Here is a 21,194-nt window from a genome sequence, read left to right on the forward strand (position 1 = left end):
TTCCCTCACCTGCACTCTCCAATCCTAAAAGACATCCTTGTCTAACAATTCAGAGTAAAATACCCTTGCTTTTTTGTTTTTTCAGATATCACCCTTAGATTGTGTCATACCTGGTTGCAAAGACCTTGAGTATACAGAGGAAGGAAAACAATGACTTGGAAATCCTACCCCTAGATCGGGGTGGGCAAACTTTTTGGCCCGAGAGCCACATCGGGGTTGCGAAACTGTATGGAGGGCCGGGGTAGGGAAGGCTGTGCTTCCACAAACAGCCTGGCCCTTCCCCCCTATCTGACCCCTCCCACTTCCCGTCTCCTCACTGCCCCCCCCCCGCCCCGGGACCCCAACCCCTATTCAACTCCCCCTGCTCCCTGTCCCCTGACTGCCCAGATCCCATCCACATCTCCGCCACTGACAGGTCCCCTGGCACTCCCATGCCTTTCCAACCTCCCTGTCCCCTGACTGACCCCCAGGACCCCCTGCCCCTTATGGAAACACCCCCCCCCCCGCCCCTCTCCCTTGCCAAGTCACTCAGAGTGGCAGGAGGTTGCTGCCCAGGAGGAGCAGCGGACCAGAGCGCTGGTGGTGCGGCAGGGCTGCGGGGGAGGGGGGATAGCGGGGGAGGGACCGGGGGCTAGCCTCCCCGGCCGAGAGCTCAGGGGCCAGTCAGGACAGTCCTGCGGGCCATAGTTTGCCGACCTCTGCCCAAGACTTATTTTCCTGATAAGTCTTTTGCACCTGAAAAACATCAACTTGCAACACAAAAGCCCAAAGTGACTCTAACTAGACAACTTTCCACCACCATGGTGGTGGTGCTGCTTGGTGGGAATTGCAGTCTGCAGGTGTCTCTTTGAGGAAGGTTTATACTGTAAACTGTACTGTTTATACTTAATTCAATACAGATAAATGTAAACTATTTTGGGGAAAAGTGGGAACTTTGGGAATTTTTTAAACCTTCCTTCTCAAATGGGTTCGCATGCCTTTGCTTGAGGTCTTCAGTTGGGAATAAAAATTGCTTTTGAGGCTGAGTAATGGGAAATACAAAGATTTGTACTGTAATGTGCACTGTGGCAGTCTGTTATAAATTGTTTGCATAGTCATGGATCAGAATATGGGATAAACCCAGGTCATCATATTTGCTGCTATAAAAATGCATTTTGGATTTGAAAAACTCAGGTATTTCAATTGTAAAGTGTTTCATTGTTGAATTTATTATTAGCAGAAGGTCTCTGGTTTTTATCACAGAATCTTTCTTTTAATCTAAAAATGTGAGCTATAATGGATTCAGAATTTTTATATGAAATACATTGTCAGCTAAAAGACCTTTATTGATAACTAGGGTTCAGATGGTTCTTTATCTTCCATGGTCAATTCTTATGCTTGAGAGGCAAACCTCATTCCTCTGTGGCTCGTATGAGCTATCAGGTACAGGAGAGATGGGGCAAACGTTTTTACTTTATTCACACAATAAAACTTTGATGTATTAATCAGAATCAGGCCACATTTAAAACAACAAAAAAAATCTAATGCTTCACTCCAGGAAGCATACACGTGGTTTTAAAACTGGCATGCTAGGAACAGCACAAAAGCACTGACCAATAATATTGGCATAGTGTACATTGCATATAAAACTGTAATATAAGTGAGGGGAGAACGGCTGATCAAAATGATAACAGTGTCAGAGTGTAAAACTTATAGGCAACAGAAGTTGGTGGCCAGACACGATATTGTGGTCTCAAGCCAGCGGTGATGGATAAGTTTATAGGACATTCTATTTGGGTATGTTTCAGAGTAACAGCCGTGTTAGTCTGTATTCGTAAAAAGAAAAGGAGTACTTGTGGCACCTTAGAGACTAACCAGTTTATTTGAGCATGAGCTTTCGTGAGCTACAGCTCACTTCATTGGATGCATAGCATATCGTGGAAACTGCAGAAGAACTATTTGGGTATGTTTCTTAAGGCAATTGCATTATTTTGCTTAGCAGAGGAGGGGGTTATATTGCTGACGTCTGCTTTCTTGACATAACTCTCTTGGCAACAGTTGTCTAATAAATGGAAATCCATTGCCAAAGTAGGTCTTCAATTAAATCAGAAATATGTAACCAGATTGAAGGAGCAGGCTAAGCAGAAGCAAACTAAACTTAAAGCAGTATTGTACCTGAAGGTGAAACTGAGCTGATTGAAATACACTACATTCCTCCTTATAGTCATTAACTCTGTTTTCTTCTTGCAAGGCAATTCCTGGGTTAAGTTTTAGCATTTAAAACAAACCCTAATAGCATATAATCCTCTCTCTGATTGGTACATGTGTTTACTAACAAATTTAAATATAGGGCACATGACATAGCAGCAGATTGAATTAGATGCTCTGTAGCTGAGCTGTGTGTGTGATAAATAATAGTACGTTCCACAGCTTGAAACAGTGAATGTTAATGCCTCGCTTTCTAACCTTTTAATATGGTTGTTCAAAATTCAATAAAGAAATAATTTAAAAAGAAAGAGAGAGAATATTAACCTACAGAAATCTGCAGACTGCAATACCTAAGCAGAATGAGTTGAGTTGAAGGCCTATGGACAGATTCTGCTCTCAGTGATTCTGGTGTAATTCTGGAGTAACTTCACTGACTTCACTTTAACAGATTCTGAGAGAAATTTAAATGCAAGTCAGTGGGGTTACACCAGATTCATAGAGGTGTGGCGGAGCAGAATTTGACCCAGATTGTAACTTCTAATATGAAGTGTCTTGCAATTGCTTACTGTATGACGAAACCTTAAGGATAGGCTTTTGTGTGTTAATATAGTAAAGATTGACAGAGGCAGCATCAAACATTAGATTAGGTGGTCTGTCTTCACTGTAAGTAGGAGGGCCCTCCTGGCTAGGCGAATAACCTCTGCTAATATTGTGGAATATTTGGATACAAGTAGTTCCAGTGACCTATCACAATGATGAAGCAAAATTTAAAATTACATTAGCTTTTGGTGGGTCCAAATGGATTGGGAATTACTACATAAAACCTGAAACTCAAACCATAACTATTTGTTGTTCTCTAATTGGGTCAGATTTGGTCTGCAAACAGGCACTGTGCAGACAGTGACTTTTTGTTTTAGATTATTGTAAATTTTAAAATGCTATTCTGCAAAGAATGTAAAATATCTTACTTCAAGTATCTTCTTACAAGTATCACATAATAGTATTACAGTTGTCATTCTTGTAGGTAATCTTTTAAAACTTGGAACAAGTAGTATACTGTGGTGTTTAATTTTGTGGGGATGTATCCCCTGTTGGTCTCTAGACGAGTGCTGCCAGGGAGATGTGAATGCTTTGTATGGAGGGTTGCATAATAATACCATTGTACATTTATATAGCACTTTTCATCCCAAAAGATCCCAAGGCCTTTTACAGACTGTGGGCCAGATTGTTCGGTCTGGCTGATCTGTGCAGGAGTGCAAGGTAGAGGTGGCGCTGGGGGAGTGAAGCAAAGGTGGAACTAAACCACCACTGTGCCTCCCCAGTCCTGGGGCCATCTTAGTCTGGGCCAGTGCCTGGCATAAATTAGAGCAGTCCTGAGGCTGTTCTCATTTATGCTGGCTGCTCATTGTGCCAAAGGGACATGGGGGTCACCATGACGAAGGAATATTTTAGCCATACTCCCTTTTCAGTTGCCAAGGGCCAGAAGGGGAGACTAGCTAGGAGCTGCTACAGCAGCTTCATGGAATGGTTCAAAGCAGGTTGACTGGACCAAACAGTCCATCCTATGCATCTACAACACTGGAATCACGTTCCCAGTGTGTTACTAGTGCTTCTAGGGTTGAGCGTGGAAGCGAGGTAGTCATCTGGTGTATAGCAACTAATCCATTTTGCATTCCTAAATAAAAATCAGTTCTCCCCATCCATTAAGTAGTTTTGCATTCCCAAGTAAAATAATCCCTGAACTTTCGTACTACATCAGTTAATCAAATCTGCCAACTCTGCCTTCCAAACATCAAAACCAATTCTGATATGTACACCCCACATAATCTCCCAGTTAGTAAATTCTGGGCTCTTTCCTAGTTAATGAATTCTATGCTCTCCCCTCCCCCTCCAATTTCCCCTCCCCCTCCAGGGTTTTTTTCTGTCCTGCCCAGGTAAATGAAACTTCAGTCCCTATCTCTTTTTATAACGGGCTGTGCTTCTTCCACTGGTGCTTTCCTGGATGTGTGGGAGATTAGCGCCACTGGCTACCTGGCTCCACTTGCCCAGTTAAAATTTCTGCTTGCCCTGAGTGTTTGAATAGGTGGGATTTTTAAGTGCTCTGCATAGGCAGTCTTCATAAGTGATACCTGAAGGGAAGAAGAAAGAATTTGGGTTTTGGGTTTAATAATTAGGAAATTTGGAAATGGAAATTGCTAAATTAAAATATAGCCATTTTTCTTTTTCATTCACAGGAAAGTAGTTAACAAAGAACTTTCTGGACTACCTATATTGGTGGGGGGAAAGGCAGGTATATGAATACAAACAAGCTTTTACGAAGAATGCGTGCCAGTAACTTAGAATATCTTTAGGGAAACTAAGTGGCTTTGGGGATAGCTATTCTATGTGTCTTCATAAATGTATATGTTAGTTTACAGTAGGTGAAGAATATAACCAGCAAAATGGTGTGTAGAGGTTCGGTGCCTTTATTCTAGGGGTGGGGAGATTTTTTCTTCATTATGGCAAATCCCAAAGGCATGTGGCTTCCTTGATGTAGAGAACCATCTGGATTGACCTCTGGCAAGGTGCTTAAGGTCCAGCTGTACATTCAGTTTACGTCCATGATTGATAATTTTATTGCGCCAATGAAGCTTTTGGTGCACACCTGATCTCCGGATGTATAGTGACATTCTTTGGTATACGTAGATCAGAATTTGTTGGTCTTCCATTCTAATATGTCCATACCAAGAAAGTCACTGAAACCAAAGCAGTGCTGATGGAGGCAGTTGCTGGGTTCAACTTTGAATATCCTCAAATCTGATCTTGTCCTGCCACTTGATATGGCGGAGCCAATGAAGTCGATGAGAATTGAAAATGTCATTTTGATGTTTTTGAGTCTTCCTTCATACCCATGGTTCACTTCCATAGAATAGTTAGTATATCTGTGATCCTATAGATCTGCAGCCTCATGGCAAATTCTGAAGGGCTCAAAGTGTGGCAGCAGATGCTGCTATCCAAGTATCCACATCTTCTGAGCATCTTCCAGTACCGTCTGTGATGCTATTCATATATTTGACAGTTGCCATCTGCTCACTGTCCTATCCGGATAGGTTAATACTGAGTTGTTTGCAATCTGGGACTGGAGACTGCTAAATGAAAATGGCCAGGGACTTAGTTTTATCCAGATTAATAACCAGATCAATGTGCACTGCTTCTTGTCTGACCAGATCGGCCACCATGCACTGTGATTTACCAAAATGAGCTAACAAGACAATGCTTCAGTGGCTTTAAGCAATTCAGAATAGAAAGCCATCTGATAGCTTGATTGTAATAAAAGATGTTGGTTGAATTGGACTAATTTTGGCCTATTAACTGTCTGTCTTCAAAGTTGGTGGCACATTTTTGTTAGCAGAAGCCAGTGGTCAGTGTGAACTTCAGTACCAGTACCTCAGCATACTAATACTGTTGATCTCCAGTGAGGACATGATCGACAACAGCCCTAGGGAAACCATTGGGGCTGTATCAGGTCTGCTTGTGAAGAGTGAGTCAGGCATCACCATGACATGTGGCAGACTCAAATTCCAGTGGTCACTACCCATTCCTGTTTTTCTGCCTAATACCAAACTTCCAAAGAGTATTTGCTCACGTATCCTCCTTTCCTACCTGCGGTTTGAAGTAACCCAGGGTCATATCTTTTTCTTAGTGTCATTACAGATTGACTGTAGCTGCTGATTTAAAAAAATAAATTATCTGCAGCCACATCATTGGCCTTGCTGTTTGTGGGTCTACACACTGGGATGGAAGTAAGATGCCCACAGCTGGTATGGAATCAGATGCTGATAAGTTGCTCATTAATCTCTTGCCAACCCTTCAATGCTCATTGAGCATTAGGCAAAAATACAACCCATCAGCAACCTGGAGCAACCTGACACTCCAGCCTCGACAAAACATATGGTCCTTAACTTTCTTTTCACCATGTCGTGGCCAGCACACTTCAGATAAAGTGCAGATGTCCGTACTCCAGCTTTTCAATGGCTTGACAAGGGTGACAGCTTTAGTTGTTTTGGACGATGGTCGAACATTCCAGGCACTGATCTTGCATTTGCCTCCAAAACATAGGATATCAGAATGGCCTTTTTGCAAGGTTCCATTAGTCATTTTAAACTCAGTGGCAGGGGGGCATAGATCAGCGTTCATATTGCACTCCCCGTAGGTACCCGGCCCAAGCCACGGAAACTAAGGATCCAACCAACAGACCAAATTTGGTGATGATTCCTGGTCATGTGACACCTGAGGCATGTTGCGCATACACTAAGAAGAACCTCAGTGGCAGATAAACCCTTGGTTGTTTTAGCTACAGGGAAAATTGACCAGATTGTCACAGGTGGCTGGCTTCAGTATAAACTGATCTCAGAGGGCAGGAGTAGGGAAAAGGCTTATCACAAAAAAAAAAATTGCTAAAGCACAGAAGTAGAATGTCCATGCATTCTCCTCTTCTCTTCTCAAAAACTCTGAAGGAGACAGAGGAAGTTGGCACATAGTGCATTAATTAGAGGCTATTCCCAAGTAAGGGAGGTATAAGAGCAGCCTGTCCCTTTAAAAGCCAGAGGCCTGGGGCCAATCTGCTCTGTTCAGTTATCAGATCCAACTGGGAAGAGGCAAGGTGTTTCCTCTAAAGGGCTAAAACAGCTCAGTTGAAGAGGGCTGCAGAAAGGAACTTTGGCTCCTGTGACTACCCCTGAAGCAGAGTGAAAGGCTCTTAAGTCCTAGCAGCCTCTACTAACAGCGCTTTTAGTGTTACTTTGGAGTTTTGTTTTAGCTTCTCAAAATGGTGTCCAGGAAGAAGGGCCTGAAAGGCTCTGGAGAATGGCAATGAGTCCTTAATGGGTTGGGGAGACCAGCACCTCACACATGGTGGAGAGAGCAGGAAGGCGACTGGCCCCTGAGTGAGGTAGCAGCTAGTCTGAAGCCAGACCACCGAGGCAGTGTTTCATTAGTACAGGGTGAATCTGAATGCAGGTTAAGTTGAATAAGTGGAACTTTAATAAATCCTGAAGACTGCTCTGTCCAACTGGCTGCATTGCTTCCTGCCCATTCCTCACATTCTGTGTTTTCCTAGTGTTTCCTCAATAATACTCCCCCCCCGCCCCCCGCCAGGGAACATGGATCCTCTGACTCCAGTTCTACTGATCATGATACAGGTGGTGTTGCAATAGGAGGAGGCACGACAGTCTGAAAGTTATGAGTGGGAGTAGGAGACAAAAGCTCTAGTACACTAGGGACATTTTCCAAAATTTTGCAACCATTACTAACACTCTTCAGCTCCACTGATGTTAGCAACATTTGGATGACTACTATAGATGGGTGACGGGCTGCTGCTGCTGATCTTAGCATCATGTTGTTGTAACCCTGATCTGAACAGGTCTAAGTGAGCTTTGACAAGACTTAGGAATCAGAAGAGAGAGTGATGGGTGTATAGGTAGAATTGAATGAAGAGATGCAGAATGGAGCAAAGTGGTGGGATACTCTTGACATAGAAGAGTTTGTGGAGGTGCTCAAATGCCATGGTGATGAATACAGTATAAAAAGCTAGCTAGCTGTAAGAAAAGATACAGGAGGAATTTTGTGCAGTCCGTTTTAGTATTCACAATAATCAGTGGTTCTACTGCTGATGTAATTCCACTGCTTTGTGGTGCTGATGATTAGTGCAAAGCTAGAGATACTTTATGATTCAGGTCTAGTCTGTATGTGGCAGTGATGTGCTGCAAGATGGAAGAGGATCAGGGAGAGGATGTCTGAGTAGAATCCTATCTTTATTGCTTGAATTTAGCTGCACAGACTTTACATCTCTTCCTTAGGTTTTGCATTTATTTTAACTCTACTTCATGAGAGTGACTGGGGCTCAAAAACAGGTCTTCCATTTTAATCTTGAAATACCTTTTGACACTGACACTACAGTATATATAATAAATTAATGGAGCATTGCAGAAATTTTCATAGTAAAAATGATTGCAGTAACCAGTTTTGCACACAACACCCTGCTCTCTTTTCCACCTCTCTTTTCATAATGCCTATGGATCACTTTTTTCTTTGCTTTTTCTGTTTTTTTTCCTACCCTAGTGCAGAAGCCTGAAAGCCTGTTTTATTGTTCGAGATGAGTGATTATATCTGATCAGTTTTTAGATATCTTACTAGCTGAAAAGTGTTGAAGTAATGTTCTGAAACATTCTGGAAGAAAGTCCTGAAATCTTTTTAAAAGGCCAAAGAATGAATAGCGGTGCATATATTATCAGGCTGTCTTAAATCAAATCATTACTGAGCTGCACTGACACATGCTGTTCATGAACGACTTTATACAGTCCTTTTAATCGGATGAATTGTCTTGTTGTGCAAAAACTGTTATTACATTGTGTGTGAAACCAACCGTGCTGCAGGGGGAAAAAATTAAATCGTCTGACTGAGAGGTCACTTGTGAATAGTAACACAAGATCTATTACCGTTATTAGGGGATTATGAGGCTCTAGAGGACATTCACTCTTTTATGGTTTTCAACTGCTGGAATGAAATATTTTAGTGGTAAATGACACCCTTCTGGGAAATTCATCTAACGATGCATTATCGCCTGTCTTTCGGAGGGGGAAAAAAGTGGGGGTGGAAGGGGGAAGATGACAAAAAGCAAAATATGTTCTCCTTATTCATCTAGAAACTATGTGTAAAAATCCATTGAACTTGATGTGGCTGTCTGAAAAGGGTCTTAAGTAATACTCGATGGCACTATTCTAAGTCTGCTGCTGTTAATACCAGAGAATGGCTTTAGGGGAATTGACATATTACAATACATTCTGTGGACAGAATCTTGGAGAGATGTTTGCTACAAGTTTGTTAGGATGCTGAAGCACATGCAGTTTTATAGAGCATATGGACCAGATTCTCATAAGTGTTCAGAACCACATGGGCCAAATATTAAAAAGCCCCACTCATGTGGGCACCCAAATGAAGTAACCAGATTTCCAGGAGTGCTCAGCATTCAGCAGCTCTCACTGTTCTCACTGGAAACTGCTCCGTGCTGAACTCTTTCGAAAACTGGCCATTTCATTTAGATGCCTACATGGGAAATGTTGGAGTGTGAACTCTGGAAAAGCTAGTCCTATGAATCCAGTGTTGTAAACTTTTGAAGTAAAACCTAGAAAACTCATTGCAGTTCCATTTGCTTTTTGTTTGCAGTGATGAGAGGATCTTACTCTCGCTAATACTGTATGATTAAGGTAGATGAATTCTCCCATGCAATCTGTATTTAGGTTAAGAAAGTGAGGCATGAATGAAGAGCCATTGATACAAGGTCAATGTTTTACAACCAGGTTGTTAAATTGAGAATTGGATTTTTTTTAATTGTGGATCATAATCCTTGTAAAGTGTTGTTTTGTTTGGGTATAGTTTTTTTTTATTGTGCTAATCTCAGGAGAATTTTATTAGCAGCTGTAGCAGAGGAGCTGTTTGGGGAAAAAATCCATTAAAAAATTCAGATAGGGAGAAAGGAAAGGGGGAATGATGGATTCTGTTTCCCCCCCTACTCCCTCCAGTCAATCAAAGCATCTGCTTTTAAAGAGGCTAATTGTTTTGTAGCTTAAAAATAAATCACCAAATTGCAGAGGACGTGTGAATGTGCACATAAATCCTGTTGGTTTGGGGAATAGCAGCTTTTGCTACAGTTAGATCTTTATGTAGCATATTTAAACTTCTTATTAAAAGAGGTTCTGTTGGGATGCTTGAACATCTTTTTCAAACAGAATAATTAAAACAAACCCAAAATAAACAAACATAACAAAACCCTGGAAACCCTTGTTGGGTTGCTAATGAGAGGCTTGACCCAACTGCTCCATCTTCGAGGATGATGAGGGATGTAAAATGCACTGTTGCTAGGCAACACATTTGTCGCCTTCTGAGCATGTTCATATGCACTAAGAGCTAATGAATCTTCATGTTGGCTTTTTGAAACTGTTCAACAACTGATGAAGAGTTAATATTTATTTATCTTTGACGGCCATTCTTGTTTATCCATTAAATTAGGGGAGAGGGGTTGTGATACTAAAGCATTTTGTTTTTCTAAACTCTCAATGTATAGTGAAGTTGTTTTTTAACTGTAAAAAGTTCGAAAGGAAATACCAATAGAGGATTGTGTAACTGATACTAGCAAGTGCTTAATGTTTCTCATAGAGCTTCAGACAATATTTCAACAGCTACTAACAAAAAAAATCATTTACTGTGGGGGATAATAATTGTTACAGAACACCAGGCAGTCTTCTCGAATTCAGACCACACAGATAATGAGCTGATATTGAACACAGCAGATAATGAGGTAATACAGACCCTCGATCTCAGTCAGCTTCTCCTAACCACTGCAGAGTGAGGATGGGACTGAGGAAATGTCCGTTCTGAATTTCCTTTTTTCAGTTTTTCATAGCTTTCCCAAACAAATCCCTTTGTGGCTGAAATTGTCCAGCTCTGGTGTCATCCCAAAGATTTATTTTCACGAACACTTTCTGTGGCACGCCTGCAGAGTCAATAGATGAAATCCTGGCCCCATTAAAGTCAAAGGGAGTTTTGCCACTAATGTCAGTGAAGGCAGGATTTCACTCTCAGCTCTGCAGGACTGCAATTTTTATCAAATCAAGGAGCTTTCAAGCTCTGTTGTCACAGCTAGTGGATCTTGTAAACTCTCAAGGCCACGGGACTTAGGATCTTTCTCTCTAATTTTTTTCTTCTTTACATAACAGGATAATTAAATGCAAAAGAGTCTAGTTTTGATGGAATTTTCTGGTTACAAAATTAAACTGTCAAAAGTCAAGACATTCCAAAAAGTTAACACTGGAAATGTAACTCATCCACACTGTGTATGTATATAATGTCCCTTCTTCCTCATTTCCTTGCTACATGTAATCTTTAGATTATCACATATGTGAAAAGGATAGGATATGTGTTGTGACCCAATTAATAATGTGGAAGCAGTCTAATTTCTAGAGAAACCTATCTTTTCATTGCTTGTTTTTTCTTATAATTGAGGTAGTAATACATTTGCTGCTTTTAATTGATCATAAAGCTAAAACATCTTAAGACCAAAAAGAAACGAAGGGGTGGAGGAGAGGCATGATTGGCTTAAAGAATGCTGCATTTTCAAGCAGTGATATACACTAGTCATTAATTTCACCTAAGAGGACCAAAACTATGAAAAGTCATTGTTAGAAACCCAGACAAACTTTTTGACTTTGAAGAATTTTTCAGTCCCCCCCTCCAAAAAAAAAAAAAAAAAAAAAAAAAAAGATATGTAGATTGTCTGATCACTAGAAGTGAATATCTTATTATTATTGCCTAGAAAACAGGATCTGTAAGTGTAAGGTGATAAGAGATAAACGGTCCTATTAGAGTGAGGCTTAGTTTATAAACTTCATTTTTCATAGAATCATAGAAATGTAGGACTGGAAGGGACCTCAAGAGTTTATCTAATTCAGCCCCCTGCACTGAAATGGGACCAAGTATATTTAGTATACCACGACAGGTGTTTGTTGAACCTTTTTTTTAAAAACCTGCAATAACAGGGATTCCACAACCTCTCTTGGAAACATATTTCAGTGCTTAGCTAGACTTAGAAAGTTTTTCCTAATATCTAACTTAAATCTCCCGTGCTGCAGATTAAGGCCATTATTTCTTGTCTTACCTTCCATGGACATGGGGAACAATTGATCACTGTCATCTATGGAACAGCCGTTAATATATTTGAGGATTTATCAGGTCTCCTTTGCTCCCTCAGTCTTCCTTTCTCAAGACTAAACATGCCCAGTTTTTTAAACCTTTCCTCACAGGTCAGGTTTTCTTTGATCATTTTTGTAGTTCTGCTCTGGACTCTCTCCAGTTTGTTCAAATCTTCCGTAAAGTGTGTTGCCCAAAACTGGACACACTGTTCCAGCTGAGGCCTCACCAGTTCAAGTAGAGTGGGAGAGTTACCTCCCATGTCTTGCATATGACGGTCTTGTTAAAAAAAACAAACAGAATCATATTAGCCTTTTTTGCAACTACATCACTTTGTCTCATATTTAATTTGTTGATCCATTATATACCTCAGATCCTTTTCAGCTGTACTACTGCCTAGTCAAGTATTCCCCATTTAATATATGTGCATTTGATTTTTCCTTCTTACGTGTAATGCTTTGCACTTGCCTTTCTTGAATTTCATCTTGACAATTTCAGACCAATTCTCCAATTTGTCAGGGTTGTTTTGAGTTCTAATTCTGTACTCCAAAATGCTAGCAAATCCTCTGACCTTAGTGTCTTGCTAATTGAGTAAGCACATTGTTTACTCTATTATCCACATTAATGAAAATATTGAATGGTATCAGACCAAGAACAGACTTCTGTGGGACCCCATTAGATATGTCCTCCCAATTTGACAGCAAACCATTGATAAATACTCAGGTTTTCTTGTTTTCACACTCCTAATTTTTTCTTACCTTAAGTTTTGTATTAATAAACTCTGAAAGCTGTTATGCTAAGAGAGAACCCTTTATCCAGATAAGTAAAATTTTAATTCTTAATTTTTTGCCAGTAAAAAGACTATTTTAAGAAATGCTGAGAAAATGAATGAATGGAAGTATGAGTGATGTAAGAAATAATAACTATCTTAGTAGGTCATTGATCACATCCAAAATTTGTAGTGGTTTAGAGGAATTGTTCCATCTGTATCCCCACAGAGAAGGGGGGCCAAAACTGCACCCGTGGAATGATCTCTTGTTGTTCACATGATCTTCACATTTTTGGAGTATGTGTGTTGCAGTTTGGTGAGATATATTGTTACAAGTCTGCCAGTAAGAGAGAGAGAGAGGACTTACTAGGCTGGACAAAGGTCAAGCTTGTTCACTCTCAATCTGGATTGGACTGTGAGATTTGTGGTCCCCTGATCTTCTCAGAAGGCTTCTAGGAGTGAACTGTATTACAACCTTAAAGATCCAGGTAAATATGCAAGAAGGTGCAATTCTTCCAGGGCACCACAATACCAAGAAGGGCTTCTGCCTCTCCTTCCCCTAGGAAGGAGGAGACCAAGACTACAATAGAGCCATCCTGTTCTCAAAGTAACCGTTTCCCCCCTCTTTTTTTGGGTAATCTATTTGGCAGGGATGCCTGATTTTTTTTCCCCCTCTAACACTTTGTGTGTGTGTGTGTGTGTGAGAGAGAGAGGGTGAGTGTGTGTGTGTGTGTGTGCGCGCGCGCGCTTGTGAGTGTTTAAGAAATAGCACAGGCTTGTTCAAGTTTTGAGTAAATACTATCCTAAATCACTTTGTGTCACCATGGGTTATAAAAGAATGTTTCCAAAAACTACTCTGTCCTAAAAAGGAATGTTAGATGTGGTTAGTCACTCTGTATCGCAGTTACTAGATACATTGGGGAGGGAGGGGAAGTTAATCCTAGATGTCACCTTGTAATAGCGACCTTGAAGGAGTTTAAGTACTGCTTTATAAGGCTGAGGAGTAGACTTTGCCTCCTTAGGTCTTCAGGTTTAATATGTGTAGGAATTGATTACATGTTATGTTAACGTCATGATTTAAATCTTGATTGGGGTCATCCAATGATTTAGTTAGTTGCTGATTTTATTCCATATTGTCAGCTTGATTTGTTAACTCAATTCCAGTTGTTATAGTTATAGTTGTACTGTTTTATCCTTAATTAGTTAGTAAGATATGTAATAGTTAGTTTTAGCTACCATATTAATTGATTTTAAGTCTGTCTTTTCATTAATTTGTAATAAAACCAATAAAAATCATACAGCTGGGTTTTCTTTCAAAATTACAACAAGGGTCACAAAACTCTTCCCAAGGTCCTGGGTTATTTAGCTGCCTACGAGCTACTTAGGTCTATCCCTAAATTAGTACTTATGTCTCTCACAACAACCATATTTTCATAATAAAAAGTTGGGACACTTGCAGCAACATGTTATAAGGTTGTGAACTAATCATATAAAAAGACAAAAGTGCACTTTAAAAATTATATATGTATGCAAGTGCTGGTGTTACTACCTCCAGTCTCTGACTCAGCGGTGGCTCATGCATATTTCTTTATTTTGAACAAAAGAACAGCTTTGATAATATCTGCTCATTTGACTTTTCTCTCCAAATTTTGTTCATTACACTGAACAGTTGTTCCATGGGACTTTTTATTTCTGCTATACATGGAGCAAGTTCTGATCACTATAATATGATGCCTTGAACAAACATTTTGTAATTTCAGAACCAAAATCAGGGTGTTTCATGATGATATGAGAAGCCAGGACTATATTGGTAAAGTTGGGATTTATAGTCCGCTTATATAAGAAGTAATGAATATTTCATGTATGAATTAGAAGTGAAATAAATTTGTTTGATGCCTTGGTCTTAATCTGCAAAGCTATCAAGGGATCAGGACTGTACTACATCAGATGCCATTTATGACTCTTCTGGGCAGCTGCACTCTTCCAGATCAGTGCAGCTAACTAGGTCAAAGTTTTCTGAGTACTGGAGATAGAGCATTTTTGATTAAGGACTCAACTTTTGGAATGAATATCAGATGAAACCAAAGTCTTGCTGTTTATGGAGTGCACTACAAGGCTCATTGATTTTTCAAAGCCTTTCATCTATAACTGTTAGGGACTGGCACGTGTGCGTCTGTGCCTAATGCTTGGTGTGGGAGTCAGGCCTAGTACTCTCAGCAGATGTCAGGAACCCCCACTCAGAAGCCAGGTGCCAAAGCCAAGGGTCAAAAGTCAGGAATCTCAACTGGGTTACCTGGAGTGAGACAAGGCAGGAACACAGGGTGGGACCAATGCTGGGAATGAGCAGGTGCAGGAGCTATCGCAGCAGCGGGCAAATGCTTTGAGCAGCCAGTGCCCTGCTGCTGATTTTAAGAGAAGAGCTGCTAATTCTCTCAACCAGTCAGGCATCTTGGCCAATCAAGAGGCTGAAACGGGGCCCAACGGCACTTGTTAGACTGCCTGGGGTTAAGCTAGCATATACGCAGGCTAGAAGTTAGTCCTTACTTCTGACCACAACATAATGGGGTTATTAATATAGGGAGGGGAGGAAAAAACCCTAGAAGAACATCTAAGAAAGGCAAAGAGCTGAATCCACTTTGAAGTCTGCCATGGAGAGGAGTTTGCAGATCTAAATTATCTGTTCAGAACCCAGATGCTATGGTGATAAGCATGATAGTAATAACTTAGATAAATAAATTGTCGCATTGAAACGTTTTAAAAAGCATTAAACATTTCTATTGATATCTTTTGTAATTGCTAGTTTTATAAATCCTCTGTTTTGGGCTTCATCATCGTCACGGGAATTCCCAAAGTGATGTAGTCTCCTTGCAGATTATGCGCCACCCAGATCAATCTCTAGTTAGATCTTCAAAGGGGTCTAGCTGGATATTCAAGCTTTTGGAGACCACGTGATTGCCAGCCATCTAGCAGCAAACATGTTTCACACTTCATTGGTCTTCCATCCTAATATATGTCTATACCAGGAACACCACTGAAACTGAACCAGTGATGATGGAGGCAGTTGTTGGGTTATGTTTCAATTAACCTCATTTCTGATCTTCTCCTGCCATTTGACATGGAGCAACTGATGAAGACAAGAATCAAAAATGTCACTGTGGTGCACTTCAGTTTTCCTCAACACTCATGTTTCACTGACTTACAGGAGAGTTGGTATAACTGTGTGAGTCTATGGATCCACAGCTTTGTAGCAAGCTTATTGTCATGACATCCCCACTGTAGCTGCTGAAGGGCCCAAAACACAATAACTGCTGCTATACAAGTGTCCACATCTTTTAGGCATCCTCCAGCCTGTGATGCTACCCCATTATTTGACAGTTGCCATCTGCTCGATGTCCCATCCAGACAGGTTAATACTGAGTTGGTTGTAATCTGGAGCTGGAGGCTGCTTGGTGGCAGGGACTTAGTTTTATCTGGATTGTAATAGACCCTTGCTCTCCCGCTCGGAGGGAGGCCACTCATTTAGGTTTCCTTCGGGCTTGTCTGGCCAAGGCAGGAAGCTGCAGAACAGTCTAGGGCCCTAGTCTCCGCACCAGCTACAGGGGACTGGCTTCGGCCAGGCAGGGCTCTGGCCGCCAGCAAGGCAATCACAGTCTATGGAGCAGGTGCAGGCCTGGGCTTGAGGAGGCTCAGACTGCCAGCAAACAAACAGTCTCAAGGCTGGCTTTAGCCTGGGCGGGGCTCAGGCAGCCAGCAAAGCAACAGTCTATAAGGGAGCTGGTAGGGGAGGCTCTTTCTTCAGAGCGGGAGCTTCCCTGCACAGTGTAGGGAGTTGGCCACCCCGGGGTAAGGTGGCAGGGGGAAGCGGGCCCACCCTACTCCACCATGTCCCAGACCAGGGCCCTGGCAGAAGCAGGATTGGCTGCTCCTGTGTCAGTGGGGATACAGCTGCAACACGCCGACTGAGCCACACCTGGCTCCGCAACCAGCTGCTCCATGGCTGCCCCGGGCCACTTCCTGCTTCTCCGGGGTTTGGTACCTCTCACTTCCAGCGCTCCTTGGGTTCCTTGTGGTACACCGCGGCCACTCCTCATCGGGGTCTCCCACTTCTGTGGCTATGGGACAGCCGGGTGTAAGTTCCCCTCCTGGGCACGGCAGTACAGCAGGAATGTCCTCCTCTGGGGATTCTGCCCCAACTGTGCTACATGGCCTTCCTCTTATACTTCTGGCCCTGCCCCAGCACTTCTGGCGAGGGGGACAGGGCAGGCTAGGCCCTGCCCACCAAGATGAGTGTAGTGGGCCCTCCCTCTCCCCCTCGGAGGGAGGCCACTCAGCCTCACTACATGGATTAATAACCAGACTGACATGCTGTTTCTTGCCCAGTCAGATCAGCCACAGTGATTCACCAGCTGAAATAACAAGCCATCTAACGGCATCTCTTAATGTATCCACACCTCTAATTTTGTATATGTAGTAGGTCCTATATTGTTTTAAAGGGTTGCAGCCAGGAAGTTGTAAACTAATCCATTACCACATTGCTATTCTATTTGCAATTATTTAGTAGGTTCATCTGTGTCTTAAAATTTAAAAGTAAAATTTAATATTTAAACATTTGGGTAAAAATTAATCTAAAGTACCAGATTTTCAAGATATAGCCCATACAGAGTCTTGTTTACAGAAGAAATTATCATGCATGTTAAATGGGAGGATGTGAAAATGGAGCCTAAAGAATTAGTTTGTCCCAAATCAACACAGTTCAAGCTTGATATCTGCCTGACTTCCTCCCTCCGCCTGTTCCTTTTTCCTTTCTGGCTTCATTCTTCTCTGCCATCCTCTTCATAAATTAAAATTTTTTTTATTAAAAACACAATTCCTACAAAAATGAAGAGCTCTCCAGTTTCTTTATTAATTCTACAGAAGATTGAAAGCACAGAACAAGGAGCGAGGAAAAAAGGACACTTTCAGATTGACATAGCAATCAGAAAGAGAATTGTGTACTATGAAACTTGCATTAAAAATGCCCCTTTGGGTGAAATTCTACTCTTAACGTGCATTTTCTTAAATTCTCAGGCTCCTTTATAGTTTCTGCTACATGATAGCATCACAAACCGTTTGTTACATTCACAGCAGAGATATTGTTATCTCTTAACTTATCTAAGAGTTGCTTTCTTTATTGGTGGTGGGTCATCTTCTTGAAAAGTAGGGGGACAGAAATAATAGTAAAAACTTTGTGAGAGAAAAATCTTAACAAAAGGGACTATTTTTGCTAAGGGATTCCAAATAACTAATTTGAAAGCCTACAAGAGATGTTTTTAAATTTAAATTAATTTTATAAATATTAAGTCTCGGCCCCCAGATGAAAAATTTGGAGCTGGCTTTAAAATTCTTTAAAAATTGCGGAAGTACAGATCTGTGGCTTGGTTTGATCCATTTATAAAGATAGTGGCAATTGGCAGAACAAATTGCTGGATTTTTGGTTTGGGACCATCTCTGATAATACATAGATATTTGCAACCTGAAGATTATAAAATCCCAGCGCTCACTAGAGAATCTTTCTCCCATTACAAGATCAATGGCTTTCATTTGCTGGGACGGATCTTTTGTATGCTGTGAGATTTTATCATGTTGTGGAACACTGTGGGATGTAGATAGGTACCAGGAGAAAACTACTGCAGTATTCTGCAGTCATAGTACAGAACACTACATCTTGAATGCATAAAGTGTTGGCCAAACCATACTGAATTTTTTTCAGAGAGGTTTGGGATCTGTTTGACTTACCACTACTTAGAGGGATTTAGGATTAGGACTGCTCTGTCTTTTATCTGAGCTTATTTACCCATTGCTAATAAGTATAGGTTTTGGTTTCAGGTTATCCTCATGTTTCCGGCCAACAAAATTGTCCAATCTTGGGTTCATTGAAAAAGTTCTGAGGTTACAGTAATTTTAGGTAAAAGAGAAAATTTGGAACAGTGATCCACTCAAGAAGCAAATACTAAGACCGAAATGGAGAGCTCTGTGTACTCCAGTGACAGTATAATGAAAATAATTGCTTAAAATCCAAAAGACTTGGAAATAATCAAATCCACATATTACAAAATACTGAATTTCCTAACGTGCCTTACTGCTCTAGGAGAATGATGGGATCCCCTGATGCAGGTTGTTTCATGAAAGGCTAACTCCTATGGTTAAATATAAGACAGTATTTTATCTGATATCTGAAGGAAAGGGGAACTTAGGGTTAAGTAACATTCCTTTTTCTTCATTGTCACTTAGTGGGGGCAATACTTAGAAGAATGCTACCAGACATTTAAAAATGCAGTAAATCATGTTGTAAACTCATATATGCTGAGAGTTGTGATACAGGGTCATGGGTCATGAGAATTCTGGTAGAATGACAGAATCAAATTTCAGTTTTTTCTTCATTGACATGGTATGTGGATTTTTCTGATGTATCTTCTGTTTCTTTCAATGGAAGTTTGGAATGAAAGTTTCAAACTAAAATCAATTTGTTATTCAAGCTAGATAAAGAGAAATTGAGAACTTTTCAATGGGTTCCACTAGATCTGTGCACTCAAGAGGTTGAGGCCATTTTATTGTAAGCAAACAATGAGAAGACTAAATTTTTACTTGTGCCCAACAAGACTGAAAGTTTGTGTTAATTGTTATGAAAACAATGAAATATAAACTGGTGACCCTTAAGCTTGCTAATTTTGATTTAAATAAATTGCTACCCTCACCTCCGTATTTTCAGTATTCCGTATACTTCTACGTTCTGAATATGAAGAATATTTTAAATACTCTAAGGCCTCAGCAAGTTTTCGAGACTGACCTGTGTGAAGTGTTGTACTATGCGGTATAACAAAGGTTATGCTTTCAACTAAGCTTTGCTTCTGGAAGTGAGGTGGTGTAGCTGAGGAGCATTCTTGTCCAATGGTTAGATCATGAGACTGGGAATTGAAATTTGGCTTTAGTTCTTGCTGCTTTCTTGCCATGTGACCGTGAGCATATAATTTAACCTCTCAGTGATTCAATTTCCCCATCCGTAAAATGAGGCTAATCTACTACTTATTAACTCATCAACCTGTGTAAGTCTTTTTAAGATCTATGGATGAAAATGGCTGTGTAAGAGTTGCTTGTGATTCTTACTGTTTTTATTAGCCTAATATTTATTGCCAGTAGTTTGATTTTTTTCCCCATTAAGTCAGCTGAGGGTACAGGACTTGTAGGTTCCAAGAGGGCAACTAAAAAAAGCTCTAAATGAATCCTATGAAGAGTCAGTTTTTCAATTCCACTCCCCTTATTTTAATGCAAGAAGAGTGTTGGGGTGCATGTTCACTCGGATTTATTTTTGGTCTTTACATAGTCTGTTAACCATGTCATAACAATTGGCTTCTTTAATGCAAGTGGTGTTTGTATGTATTACATGTTCTCCATTTATTTTAGGTCCCAAATCTAATCCCAGTTCTGATGTTCAAGTTGGGAAGGCCACTGGAGCCTTTTTTGTACCGGGATATTTTATATACTTTGCCTTCTCTGGGTGTACACAAGGTCAGTATGAATAGAAATCATACTTCATCCAAAAATGATTTTTAATAAAGGGAATATTGTATTAGTAAGTAACTAGTTACATTGAATGAGTGAATGTAGACATGGATATGCATAACTTGCTTAAAATTATAAGTGATTTGTGAGTTTCTGCATAACTTGTTACTTAATATTTATGATGGGAATATGACAACTAATTTTAAGGGATGAATTATGTATTGTGCTTTAACTATCTATAGTGTATTTGTATATCTCATGAAAATGTTCTTTAGGATCATTATGCACCAAAATCTGTTAGAAAATGACTCCCCATTTCTTTTTGATTGTGACGTGGCCTTTGAGATATTTGACACAAATGAAGCATCTCCTTGTTCATGGATATTAAAATAACAAATGCATGTGGTGAAAAATCTCTTTCAGGTCTGCATCGCTCAGATTCTGCATGTGATACAGGTGCTGGGGAGCACGCCAAAGCTTAGACCTATTACTTTACGCTTGATGACGTCCTTATGGGAGAAACAGGTTAGAAAAAAGTTGTGCAGTCTGTAATGTTTTGGAAATCATCCATACCAATAAAGGGTTCTTTCACTGTCTGCCTTATAAGTTTGGGTGCTTAATGCCATGCTGGTATGGCTCAGAGCCTTGACACCAGTAGCCAGCCTGTAAACATAAAGGTCTCACCCTGGCTTCCGCCAGCTTAGTTATTCCTTGCAGGGTGACCTCAACAACACTTCTGGTCCCAAGTCTCCCTAAGTTTATCTACCCCTAGTTCTTAACTACCAGACACTTGGACTTTCCCCCTCTGGTTTGTCACCCCCGAAGGAGTGAAACCCTTCCCAGTTATCCATTCACTTTGGTACATACACAACACACAGTTTGCACAATAGAGATCTGCTTGGGGTAAAAATAAACAAAAGGTTAATTTAATAGAAAAATTACAGACTCAAAGATGAAATAGCAAGGTAAACAAACA

General features: G+C 40.6%; 1 protein-coding gene across 6 annotated transcripts in view; it reads left to right on the plus strand.

Moving 5' to 3' along the window:
- Window positions 1–21,194, plus strand: part of FOCAD (focadhesin) — a 199,744-nt gene that overhangs the window by 68,649 nt on the left and 109,901 nt on the right. For all 6 annotated transcript variants that reach the window (XM_007061677.4, XM_043546322.1, XM_037902048.2 and 3 more), the window contains 2 exons: window positions 20,120–20,224; window positions 20,642–20,743. In XM_007061677.4, coding sequence (XP_007061739.2) covers window positions 20,120–20,224; window positions 20,642–20,743 — 207 coding nt within the window. The remainder of the gene's footprint in view (window positions 1–20,119; window positions 20,225–20,641; window positions 20,744–21,194) is intronic.

Source organism: Chelonia mydas, chromosome 5 (assembly GCF_015237465.2).
Source record: "Chelonia mydas isolate rCheMyd1 chromosome 5, rCheMyd1.pri.v2, whole genome shotgun sequence".
Taxonomy (NCBI): domain Eukaryota; kingdom Metazoa; phylum Chordata; order Testudines; family Cheloniidae; genus Chelonia; species Chelonia mydas.